Here is a 12,847-nt window from a genome sequence, read left to right as displayed (position 1 = left end):
ACGCTGGTACGTTCTGTTGCTGTGTGTTTCCATTCCATGATTAATGTGATTTGAAAAGAAGTAATAAAATGAGCTCTAACATGTAAAGTAAGCGTTTCCGGACACATGGCCACATAACATATTTTCTTTCTTTGTGTGTGAGGAATGTTTCCTGAAAGTTTGGCCGTACCTTTTTGTAACACCCTGTATACATAAGGAACATGAGTAGCCCCAACACTGATCACTGGGGCACCCTCCATTTGACTGAACCCCTTTCAGACCCCACATCACAGCCACTCTCAACACTGTGAATAATGACCTTTTTCTGCCTGTTACAATGCAGGTTAGTTTCTAGGAATTCCTTCGTGGTCTCTCCTCTCTCCCGAGGCTCATTTGGACGCTAGTTCTGGAAAGTCTTTTTTGCATCAGCGTTCTGTCGTGGTGCGCCTCGTTGTATTGATGTGAGGCTTCTTCAAGTTTGTCCAACGATCAGATACACATGCAGGTCGTAGACTAATTTTCAGCATTTCAGCTTCAATCGTTATTTTTTTACTACCGAAAACGGTTTTTTCCCGGTCTGTAGCATCTCGCCCATTGCCTATTAGCACAGTCACACTAGCGAAAATTGTAGAATCACTAAATAATCATCATAAACTCTAAATTTCACACTAATGCTACAAAAAAATTACAAAGATTTTAGACCTGTTGATGTCAAAATTTTGTAAAGACTATAAGGAAAACTAAAGTAGGTGTTGATAAATCACATAAACTTTTTTTGCAATTTCAGGAAGATTTACTGAACTGTGTCACTGTTTAACAGTAAGTTCAAAAATGGCTCTGAGCACTATGCGGCTTAACTTCTGAGGCCATGAGTTACCTAGAACTCAGAACTACTTAAACCTAACTAACCTAAGGACATCACACACATCCATGGCCGAGGCAGGATTCGAACCTGCGACCGTAGCGGTCGCTCGGTTCCAGACTGTAGCGCCTAGAACCTCACGGCCACTCCGGCCGACAACAGTAAGTCGAAGGATAATGTTGTAAGAAAGAAGCATATGCTTCAGTGCAATCAATAGGTTTCTTGCAGTACGAGATTGTAAAAGGCATTCTGAAACATACACGTTTACGTCTAATCAGTCACGAGAGTTTAACGGTGTGCAACCTGCAGCCAGCCACAGTGGCCAAGCGGTTCTAGGCGCTTCAGTCAGGAACCACACGACCGCTACCGTCGCAGGTTCGAATCCTGCCTCGGGCATGAATGTGTGTGATGTCCTTAGGTTAGTTAGGTTTAAGTAGTTCTAAGTTCTAGGGGACTGATGACCTCAGATGTTAAGTCCCATAGTGCTCAGAGCCATTTTGCAACCTGCAAGCAGATTTTCTTGCGGAGGCTGATTAATCTTCTTCCTCAAGAACACTATTGGCACATTAGGGCAACAAAATACTGCATTTTGATCTGAACGGCAGGACTTCATACGGAAAGTAACTTTTATATTTCACCCTACATAAGATAAATTATGTAAGTCTGTAGGCTTTTGTGGTCGTTGTCATTAGAGTTAAAATCTTCTGGGTTGTTAGGCACGTCATATTTCCTTCTAAAATAATCGACGTTTCGACCCCTCTGCTGGGATCCTCTTCAGCTCGTTTCGATTCCCCGCGATTGTGTTGGAGAAGTGTGAGTATCGGTTAAAATTATTGTGACTACCTCTAAGTAATTACCGCCTTTTTTAAAATAATTCTTCTAGTACGGTGTACGTGGTATCATACATGATTGATCAGCACTAGGTGTACGGTTATATATATGTAATCACTTAGAATTTTATGATAAGTTCTTCACGTGCACTCTTCGACAGCACTGTGTAAAGTTAATCGATTTACTGGCACAGACGGAAATGACAGGTTGGTGTATGGTTTAGTGGCACGTAGCACGGTAAGTCGCTGTCACGTAGCCTACACAGCGCTGGCACAGTTCTCTCGGGAACAGTTCCACGCAGCACCTACAAAGGCACTCTTTACTGCCTCTTAATTAGTGATTACATTTTGCTAAGCCACACACTCAGCTGAGAATCATCTGCCATGTATACAATTTTGACTCCTAAGCTCTAGAAGGCAAGGTGCTTGTCGAGCATTAATGATGCTTATGATAACGTGTGATCTGTTCTGATTTGCACAAATTGGTACGTGAGAAACATTATATTGGTTTAAGAATGCTGATTAGTTACTTTTTGCTCTTTGATTGTGTTATTACAGTTCTGAATGAGAGTGACATAACATTAGCTCACCGTCTTTGTAGAATCGTGTTTTACTGATGAAAAAGAAGAAGCCCACGAAGAGATGGACCATCGAATTTACCTGCAAAGAATAGGCAGTTAGTATGAACACTAGCCTCACCAGCGAGCACCATGAATAAAATATACGTTTCCTTACTTACCGTAAAAAATATCCCAAACATAAAGGCGCCTGTCTTTAGCGAGTAACGTCCGCAGAACGTCTGCAACATGTCCTGCAAACAAGCAGAATAATTAGTATTCACAGACGATGCGATCAATATCCACGCACATCGCACAACAATGCTCGTAATATAGCGTCCCGCTAACATTGTAGTGCAGCCTGCATAATAATGGAAACTTTACATCAGTTACTCTACCATTTGTTTCGGAGCTAAACTGTTTTTAATCAGCTGCAAGACAAGCCACAATTTTGGTGCATTTATTATAAATAACCTTGCCAGACACGACTCCGATTGTTCGTGTGTGTGTGTGTGTGTGTGTGTGTGTGTGTGTGTGTGTGTGTGTGTGTGTGCGTGTGTGTAATTCAATGACCAACATCACAACTTCTGTGGGTGCGTATTTCCGTAAATCATGGTAAATAATATAGACGTTTTCGGAAATTAACAAATATTGACGATACGTATTTCGTGAAACATCAAGCTTTGGGTCAGAAAACTCGGCTGGCAATATTTCAAGTAATTAATAGCTCCGTTGTTTTACAGTTTACATTTAATGCGGTTCCGCTCAAAACAAGAGACATCGCACTCTGAGCACAAAATAACTGTGAGCTCCGAATTATTTGCATGAAAGTTACGTTTAATATACATCATACGCTCATCGTTGCGAATAACTCTTCGGAACACCTCAGTCACTTGACAGCCTGCATAACGAATTTTTTGAATTTAGCCAGCACGCAGGTATATTACATAAATTACTTATAAATTATACACATATGCATGTTGTGTGACGTAGAGTACTTTGGTTATGTTTAGTATGTGTTGGTATATATGAATCTTTATGTTGCGATTTCTAAATTTTTCTTCTGTAATACCTTTGGGTACGTAATGACAATCCCCGGAAGTTGCGTAATAGAAGTGATACGAGGAAGCGGTGGCGGGGGCGAGGGTGTTTTGTACCTATGTGTGATGTGTGGGACTTGGAGGCTCTGAAAGGAGAAGGAAGGGGGGGGGGGGGGAGAATATCAGCTGTTCATAGTCTCGAGAAATATTTAATGATATGATTATTGCCCTATGTGTCATCTAGTTCACTTCTGTAAAATCTTAAACGTGAAATAATTTTGTATATAAACAAGCATATCACTGAAACAATGATGAAATAAATCACGCCTCGCGGGATTGGCCGAGCGGTCTGAGGCGCTGCAGTCATGGACTGTGCGGTTGGTCCCGGCGGAGGTTAGAGTCCTCCCTCGGGCATCGGCGTGTGTGTTTGTTCTTAGGATAATTTAGGTTAAGTAGTGTGTAAGCTTGATGAGCTTAGCAGTTAAGTCCCATAAGATTTCAAACACATTTGAAAATTTGAAATAAATCACATGCATTTAAGCAGTCTTAGTTTGTGACCTTCAGAGTTTTCTAGAGAATTAAGAACCAATGAACATATTGCAGTTGCTACAGAAGATAACGCAAACACGTCATTTCGCTTATTAGATGCAGCAAGAGCAATTAAACCTGCACGGAAGTTTATTTGTTTCAGAGGAGTAGATTTCACTTTTATAGTATTACATATACCCAAACTATCCTTTTAGCTTCTTTATCCACCAGTGGTCTGTATCGGTACTGTCTTAGAAACCATTCTTCAGAAAATCATACGAAGCACTGGAATCAAATCGTGCACGGTGGTTTAACATCTGCAAATAAACAACGTTCTAATAAATCCATCGTGTAAATCTGGTTAGAGCGAGAAACGCATGACATACAAAGTAGTTACTGAATACGTTACTTCCTGGAAGGACATATAACACACTGTTTTTCGCGAAATGTATCCCAGTGAAACAAATTTTAAAGTATAACCACAGTATTATGGATAACTTAGCAATGTTGGTAAGTCAGGTTGATAGGTTAGATCTGAATACAATGATTATGGATAGGCAGAAAAATGTTGCATTCGCAGTAACGGAAGAGACAGCAAAGGAATAGACAGGCACTTAGTAAGCCAGGAACTGTGTGAATAATGATAATATGAAAACCAATCACTGTCGCACTATTTAAATATGTCAACAGAATTTTAAAAAAATAAGAGAGCAGTGACTTACTCAGGGACAGGTTGAATGCAGGGAATGATACAGACCTTTTGCTGCAGAACAGTGTAACGGAGCAGCTTAAGTGATTCGAGCAAGTCACTGTGGGAAGTAGTAGGTTTCAGGAACGGAAATGAGCGAACAAATAAGGTTGGTTGGTTTCGGGGAGGGAACCAAACAGTGAGGTCATCGGTCCCATCGGATTAGGGAAGGATGGGGAAGGAAATCGGCCGTCCATCCCGGCATTTACCGGAAGTGATTTAGGGAAATGAAGGGAAACCCGAACGCGGGTTTAAACGTCGTCCTCCCGAATGAGGGTCCAGTGTGTTAACCACTGCGCCACCTCGCTCGTTAATAAATAGATAAACACTACATTTTGCTAGATTGATCGATTAATGGCTTGTCTTGAAATTTCATATTATAGACTGAAATTTTTCTATTCTGAACGCAAAGCTACTCGTAGAGTAGTATTTTATAGTGTGTTAGTTTTATCAGCAACAAGATCACAGATATAAACTTACCTAAAGAATTTAATCTATCATATAGATACAAATCATATTTCCTTCATGTTTGATGCGAGAACAATTTTAGTTGATAAAGAAGTGAACAAAGAGCTATTATGTTATATAAAAAGAGACATTAATCGACAGGAGCCGACTGGTTAGCAAATCACCGACAATTTGACACAGATTTTTTTTTTAAATTAAACAGGTGATACATGCCGAGGACGAATCTCTCTATTAAAACGATTTAAAACTTTTACACTACCTGCCCTCTGTAAATGGCATAGTTGTGACGGTCATAAGAACGTCCCCTGTTGGTAACTATCTTGAACCTTTACGAAAGTTATGGGGAAGAAGTTCAAATGAACACACAGCAAAACTGCTATTCTTAATACCGAAAGGAATGGTTCATGTTAATAAACATAGTAATAAGAGAACAGCATTGACTTTCCATATTTAAATTTTTATGCGCTGTAACTCCAGTATCTTAATAGGATACTTTCATTATAATTTCATCCCTAAGCGATGTTATTTTCAGTATTTCCAGTAGAAAAAAGCCATTCCTACAGATGAATAATAGTATGGATGCATGGTGGCTATTAAGTGGAAATCGCAATACCGCATGTTCAGAAGACGCGCACGTGAAGCGCGTCGCCGTGTTTCGGACTTTGAGAAACGTCGAATCATTTGCATGAGGGACATCAGAGCGACGTATAAGCGACGTATAACTCATTTCTGTCTTCACGTAGTAGAGAACACAATGGCACTATGCGGGCATACGCAAAAACGTCACGTATAGCAGAGGGTTAGTAGCTACGGAACGCCAGGGCCTCGATAGCAGACGTGGCCGGAAATGGAATGCATGTCTCCCGCGAGTCGGAAAACGTAGGTTACAAAGGTTGTTCTAGAAGGTTCTTCACGTATGTAGACCTTCCAAGCCACGAAAAGCGCGCAGAACGACTCTGCGCAAGGGAAATTCCCGTTTGGAATCTGCTGTGGGATAAGTCATATCGCTGACGTCATAAAATAATTCCACTCATTTATCAACTCTTCAGGTTATATATCATTATTTTAATTATGAACTAAAGCAGAAAAGAGAGGAGAGCCTAATAATGCAACCTCCTCTGTAACAGTTAATATAAATTCATTCATTTGCAAAACTGAGACCCCTGACGTAACTTTCTAAACAGAAACATACCTAGAGTGGGGCGCTAGCTGCAGTATCGGTGTGTTCACTACTGGGAGTAATCTGACCTCTGCTGACGAAGATTACGTACTTGAAAGCACAACAAAAATGTTAATTTCAGAGTTGATAAACTACATGGCGAGTAATAACGCATTTCGGACACTGCTCTGAGCATTCGAAACAGCATCAGAATAGACGCAGGTTGTTATATCTCGCGATCAGGAGAAACTAACGGTCGTTTAGGAACTGATTTCTGACGGCGTGTAAACGTACTATTCCTGACTGTGAAAATATCGAGAATGACGGTTGGTCCACGTTCTTAACTCAAAATGCTACTACTTCAAGATGGATAACTGATTCAGGCGCGTGACCGAGCATATACATGACTATCTGGTTTTCGGGTTTTTCACTCACGCAGATGGCTGGCTGGTCGCACTTTAAAATATTAAGTCACGATTCTTGGTTTTATAATGATCAGGAGAATAACAGTTTCGTTTAAAATATTTGCTTGAAGACCCATATGGCAGTCCAATTTTCAGTTTATACTCTTTTTCAGTTTTAGGAGTTCGGAATTCAAAGTTCTGGTAGTAAGATACTTTCCCTAGACTAGAAATCTACTCTGTAGGAATCAGAATGGGTTTCGAAAAAGACGATCGTGTGAAACCCAGCTTGCGCTGTTCGTCCACGAGACTCAGGGGGCCATAGACACGGGTTCCCAGGTAGATGCCGTGTTCTTGACTTCCGCAAGGCGTTTCATACAGTTCCCCACAGTCGTTAATGAACAAAGTAAGAGAATATGGACTATCAGACCGTTTGTGTTATTCGATTGAAGAGTTCCTAGATAACAGAACACAGCATGTCATTCTCAATGGAAAAAAGTCTTCTGAAGTAAGAGTGATTTCAGGTGTGCCGCAGGGGAGTGTCGTTGGACCGTTGCTGTTCACAATGTGTATAAATGACCTTGTGGATAACATCGGAAGTTCATTGAGGCTTTTTGCGGATGATGCAGTAGTATATGGAGAGGTTGTAACAATGAAAAAATGTACTGAAATGCAGGAGGATCTGCAACGAATTGACGCATGGTGCAGGAAATGGCAATTGAATCTCAATATAGACAAGTGTAATGTGCTGCGAATACACAGAAAGAGAGATCCTTTATCATTTAGCTACAATATAACAGGTCAGCAACTGGAAGCAGTTAATTCGATAAATTACCTGGGAGTAGGCATTAGGAGGGATTTAAAATGGAATGACCATATAAAATTAATCGTCGGTAAAGCAGATGCCAGACTGAGATTCATTGGAAGAATCCTAAGGAAATGCAGTCCAAAAACAAAGGAAGTAGGTTACAGTACACTTGTTCGCCTACTGCTTGAATACTGCTCACCGGTGTGAGATCCGTACCAGATAGGGTTGATAGAAGAGATAGAGAAGATCCAAGGGATCTTCATTACAGGATCATTTAGTAATCGCGAAAGCGTTACGGAGATGGTAGATAGACTCCAGTGAAAGACTTTGCAGGAGAGACGCTCAGTAGCACGGTACGGGCTTTAGTTGAAGTTTCGAGAACATACCTTCACCGAGGAGTCAAGCAGTATATTGTTCCCTCCTAGGTATATCTCGCGAAGAGACCATAAGGATAAAATCAGAGAGATTAGAGCCCACACAGAGGCATACCGACAATCTTTCTTTCCACGAACAATAGGCGACTGGAATAGAAAGGAAAATCGATAGAGGTACTCAAGGTACCCTCCGCCACACACCGTCAGGTGGCTTGCGGAGTATAGATGTAGATGTAGATGAAAATCCAGCTAATGTGTGGATAGTTCGTTCTATACGAGATGTCTGGTTCATTATAAATTCTGTGATCAAATTTTCTAGGTTCCGAACTCGATTGTAATTATCAATCCCTTGCTTACATGTAATACAGATTCTGAGACAACAGTGTGCCTGTTTATTAAATTGTGTGTTCAGTATAGACATCCGGCTATATTATTTTGTAGCTAACTAGCTACTTCCCTGACCTTCCTTTTATTTAGCTTATAGACAGTACAGGAATTTTAGACATTATAAATCATTAAAATAAGCTGGCAAAATAGCGTTATAAATCTCTAAAGTAGGTAATAAAATGCTATATAGAAAAACCTTACATTATGCCTATTTATTTACTAGGCTGCACTATTCAATCACACATGTAGCAAATTCATGTCAACTTCATGTTGTATTATATTTTTAAAATAATTTTAAAGTTTTAAACAAAATTATCAGCGTACTTGACAGGAAAATGAAAATGTTTCTTGAAAGCCTATGTATTACAATGCCTGATTGGCTTATTGGTTGCACATTACATCCCAATGCTTTTCTAAATTTTCCGGACTGATGTTGAGTCTTCTGTCAGATAACACAGTTTTCATCTGAGAAATTAACTTTTCAACATCTGCAGAGGCGACTGGAGCAAACTAAAACATGGAACTACTGCAGGGTCTATTTCTCCTCCAACATAATTGTCACTTCATAGATTTTTTGAGAATTTTCTAAGCTTGTCAAGATCAGAATTTTTCCGAAACTCTCATTTCTCTGGCACACCCTCCAATATTTACACTGCATCATCCATAACCTTCATTGACTTAAAGCTTGTGGCAAGAAACTGAACTCAGGCGCAGTGAAACGTAAGTCTTTGGCACTTCCGAAGAATCGAGAAGTATCTTTTTTGCACAATTAAAGATGCTTCATCCTCCAGAGAGATGACCAACTTAGCTATACTGCTCTCAGAAAATATGAAGCGTAGAAAATTGCTTCTGAATTCATTTCCTCCATTTCGTTGTGACAGGCTGAGGAGGCACAGGTATATCTGGTGCAATGTCTTTAAATGTCTGAAACCTTGATGGGCTTTTACAGAGGTCTTCTTAATGATGGAAAACAATTTGTCGACATCCGAAAACAAGCTTCGTATCTGTTCTGGTACCCCATGCATTCCAGCTCCAACGTAGATCACGTAATGATGTTTGGAAATAGCACTTTCAAAGTGTCCCAAACTTTTTCATGTATGGTGCAATGTCTGTGATAAAAAGTAATATATTTTCATATTGAATTTCTTCGGGTTACAGTAATTGTGATGAATGGGTAGATAAATGTGCGATAGTTGAATCGTTAAATTTTTCAGACAGAAATGGTTTCATTGATTTGCCTTCTGAATGATGTGCTTGACCAACAACGACAGTGGCAAAAAAAAAAAAAAAAAAAAAACTGTACGATCAGTTGATTCGCCGATTTAAATCCGGATACTTTTTGCCTCACCTTTAATTATTTTCATTGCTTCATCGTCACATTCACTTAAGTAACATTTTCGCAAACTTGACTCACTGTGCTCATATTCGTCTGTATACTTCAACAAAAATTATTTTAATGTAAGATTCCGTAGTTCCCACAAAGGGATTCCGGCATCTTTACGTAAGTCAAATGCAAACTGCGATTATCGACTCAGTGTTGCATTTGCCTTTAGAAATAAAGAAATTTTCTTTCTTGGCCTTTAAAGTGTATTTTTATGCTTGCTTGTACTGATATTGTGAGAAATGAAATATTTCTTTTCGTAGTTCACTCACTGCTCATATATTCTAAAAAGACGTATTTTACTCTCAGCAGAACATACGTCGGATCCGAAACTATTAATATAACTGCAGTTTACTGAGCAAAGGAACTCCGCATTTCTGCATGTTCAGCCACATTGCACAACGCCGCAATGAAAACTGAAAACAACGAGAAATTCAGAATAATAATTAAACCACGTTCCAGCTCCGGCACTAATTGTTACTTTTTAGGAAGGAATGATCCGACATTAATAAACACAAGCGAAAATTAGCTGTAATACACACAAGCGAAAATTAAAACTCTTACGAACTATTACTGTGTCTATCGCGACATCCATTGTTGTTTTTAATAATAAAGGAATAAGTAACAACCAAATACTTAACAAAGGTAATTTATTTCAGCAAACAAGCGTTTATACAAAAAAAGACAGAAAAAGGCAGCCCAAAACTGCGACGTTTCAATACGGAGATGCAAAACGTACGGATTCTAGTCAAAGTAAAGACAGATGCAACACATTTAAAAAGGAACTCTCCCAAAGCTCCGGTCTCATCCTATAACAAAATAACGAGAGCGTGCAGTAGCGAGAGGAGCACAGCAGGCCAACGGCTTGTCAACGGGGGGGGGGGGGGGGAGGCGAAGGGAGGGGGGGAGGGGGGGGGGAGGGCGACTGCGCACATCAACACATCAAACTCTAAGAGGGGGGGAGGGGGAGATACGGTTTCTGCAATCAACAAATATGGGATCAGCATTTTCGTTGGTAGCAATTTTTGCTTTTGACTGAATCATCTTGTGTTACCTACTACATTCTGTCCTCTCCCTTCTTCCATTTTTCAGTCTGTGGCTCAGACTAATGTAATTGTATGGCCAGCACTTTCGAACAGTAGTTGAGACTGATCGGGTCCTCAGGGCCGGCTATGACGTATAATCAAACTATATAATGGCTAGTGCGCCAAATTCTGCGGAGGAGCGCCAGACTTAAGGCAGAAATCTTGACTGTAATTTTTTTTTTTACATTGTTAGCAGTTATCCTAATCACCTGCGTAATAATATACTGTTCAAAACAAGTATTGCCACCACCCTCATTACTTACTGTTTGGTTCCCTTTGAATCTAAGTCCAGGCGCGTTCGCAGATCTGCAGGTGGCGCCAAACGTTTTTTGATCACTTTAGTCTCGTGGTCACACAGAAATAATCCATGTGTGGTCCCAACGAAAATGACGAACCGCAGGTCAACAATGCCCAAACAGCAGTCGGTACGCCTAGCATGGCTCACCGTTACGACAGTGTCCACCGCACTCTACGAACAATTCAACATTTAATGAAATAAAACACGTGAAAACCTAAATGTGAGGTGAGGCAGTATTCTTACATTCCCCCTTTTCCCTCCGTTCAAGACCACCTCGCGTTCATGCCGTAGCTACATCGCTTTTCATTGTTGCTGTGGTAACGATCGTGAAACTTGCACAGTGTATCCAGTGATTTTTCTCCAGTTTCCTCTAAAGCGGTAAAGAGACACACAATTGTTTTCCAGTTTCGAGGTGATATGGGTGAACCTTTCTCGTGAAAGGTTGTTTTTGTTGTTGTTGTTGTGGTCTTCAGTCCAGAGACTGGTTTGATGCAGCTTTCCATGCTACTCTATCGTGTGCAAGCTTGTTCATCTCTAAGTAAGTACTTTAACCTACATCATTCTGAATCTGCTTAGCGTATTCATCTCTTCGTCTACCTCTACTATTTTTACACTCCACGATACCCTCCAGTACTAAATTGGTGATCTCTTGATGCCTCAGAACGTGTCCTAACAACGGCCCCTTCTTTTAGTTAGATTGTGCACCAGTTTTCTCTTCTCCCCAATTCTCTTCAGTACCTCCTCGTTAATTACGTGATCTACCCATCCAATCTTCAGCATTCTTCTGTAGCATCACGTTTCGGAAGTTCCTATTCTCTTCTTACCTAAACTATTCATCATCCATGTTTCACTTGCGTATATGACTAAACCCCATACAAATACTTTCAGAAAATACTTCCTGTCACTTAAATCTATACTCGGCGTTAACAAATTTCTGTTCTTCAGAAACGCTTTCCTTGCCATAGCCAGTCTACATTTTATATCCTCTCTACTTCGACTATCACCATTTATTTTACTACTCAAATAGCAAAACTCATCTTCATCATGTTACCTTCCATTCGGAAAGTGGGTGCACTCAGCGACTGTTATGTGACTTATAAATTATAGAGTGGAACTATCAGTAGTCCTTTTTTTAGATTTTATTACGCAAATCCAGATTTCGGCTAGTAGCTAGCCATTCTCAGTGCACTGTTTTTTATTCTCAATGCATATAAGTCTCTGCTATGACATGACTGATATGTATATACGATTACTACTATTTTGTTATTTTAGGTGTGATATTGCACAATGTCACAAAAATCTATCGAGGAATTTTTTGGAGGTGCTAAAGCCCGCATCACGTAGGACGGCGCTTCCGAGCATTGGGGCAGAGCGATAGGCAAGCGTAGAGGGGATGAGGTTTGCGCATGCGTTGCTACAGAGAGCGGTCAAACAAAGACCGCGTTGCCGAACTGCACTGCTCCGATCAACAGTCAGGTTCATTTGCCTATGGTACGATGTGTTATACGTTCAAATATATGAAGGGAAGAATACATTTTAAAACTTTTTTCGGTCAATCGACATATGAGAAAAATCTTACATCACGTCTTGATGTTGCGTCCGTTGCTCCACAGCGTTAGTCTGCGCGATGTCGGAAAGCAAGAACAGCTGACGCAGCTTTGGAAAGACGTCAAGTATTATTTTTCACAAAATGACGATTGTGTGACGGTAATATAATCAAAACTCGTTGGATAATTGTCATTTATTGCGATTTGGACTGTATTATAGATGAAAATATAGTACACAAGAAAATTAATTTCATACTCAAATCGAAATCGTTATATATACTTCGCAACTGTTTCTACTCCACAATTTTTTAAGATTTGTATTAAGCGTGTATGTGGGTCTGTCTCATTGTAGTTAAAGGTAAATGATTGTGGTTAAAAAAGAATTACTAGTCGCA

At 40.1% G+C, this 12,847-nt stretch overlaps 1 protein-coding gene across 1 annotated transcript in view; it reads right to left on the bottom strand.

Annotated features, from left to right (window-relative positions):
• LOC124612810 overlaps positions 1–12,847 on the bottom strand; it is an 87,543-nt gene that overhangs the window by 53,332 nt on the left and 21,364 nt on the right. Inside the window, exons 2-3 of the mRNA XM_047141231.1 lie at positions 2,411–2,482; positions 2,262–2,331 (exon numbers count right to left, since the gene is read on the bottom strand). Coding sequence (XP_046997187.1) covers positions 2,262–2,331; positions 2,411–2,479 — 139 coding nt within the window. The 5' untranslated portion in view covers positions 2,480–2,482. The remainder of the gene's footprint in view (positions 1–2,261; positions 2,332–2,410; positions 2,483–12,847) is intronic.

This window comes from Schistocerca americana, chromosome 4 (genome assembly GCF_021461395.2).
Source record: "Schistocerca americana isolate TAMUIC-IGC-003095 chromosome 4, iqSchAmer2.1, whole genome shotgun sequence".
Lineage (NCBI taxonomy): Eukaryota > Metazoa > Arthropoda > Insecta > Orthoptera > Acrididae > Schistocerca > Schistocerca americana.
The sequence above is the reverse complement of the archived record's forward strand: the minus strand, read 5'-3'. Positions and strand labels throughout refer to the sequence as shown.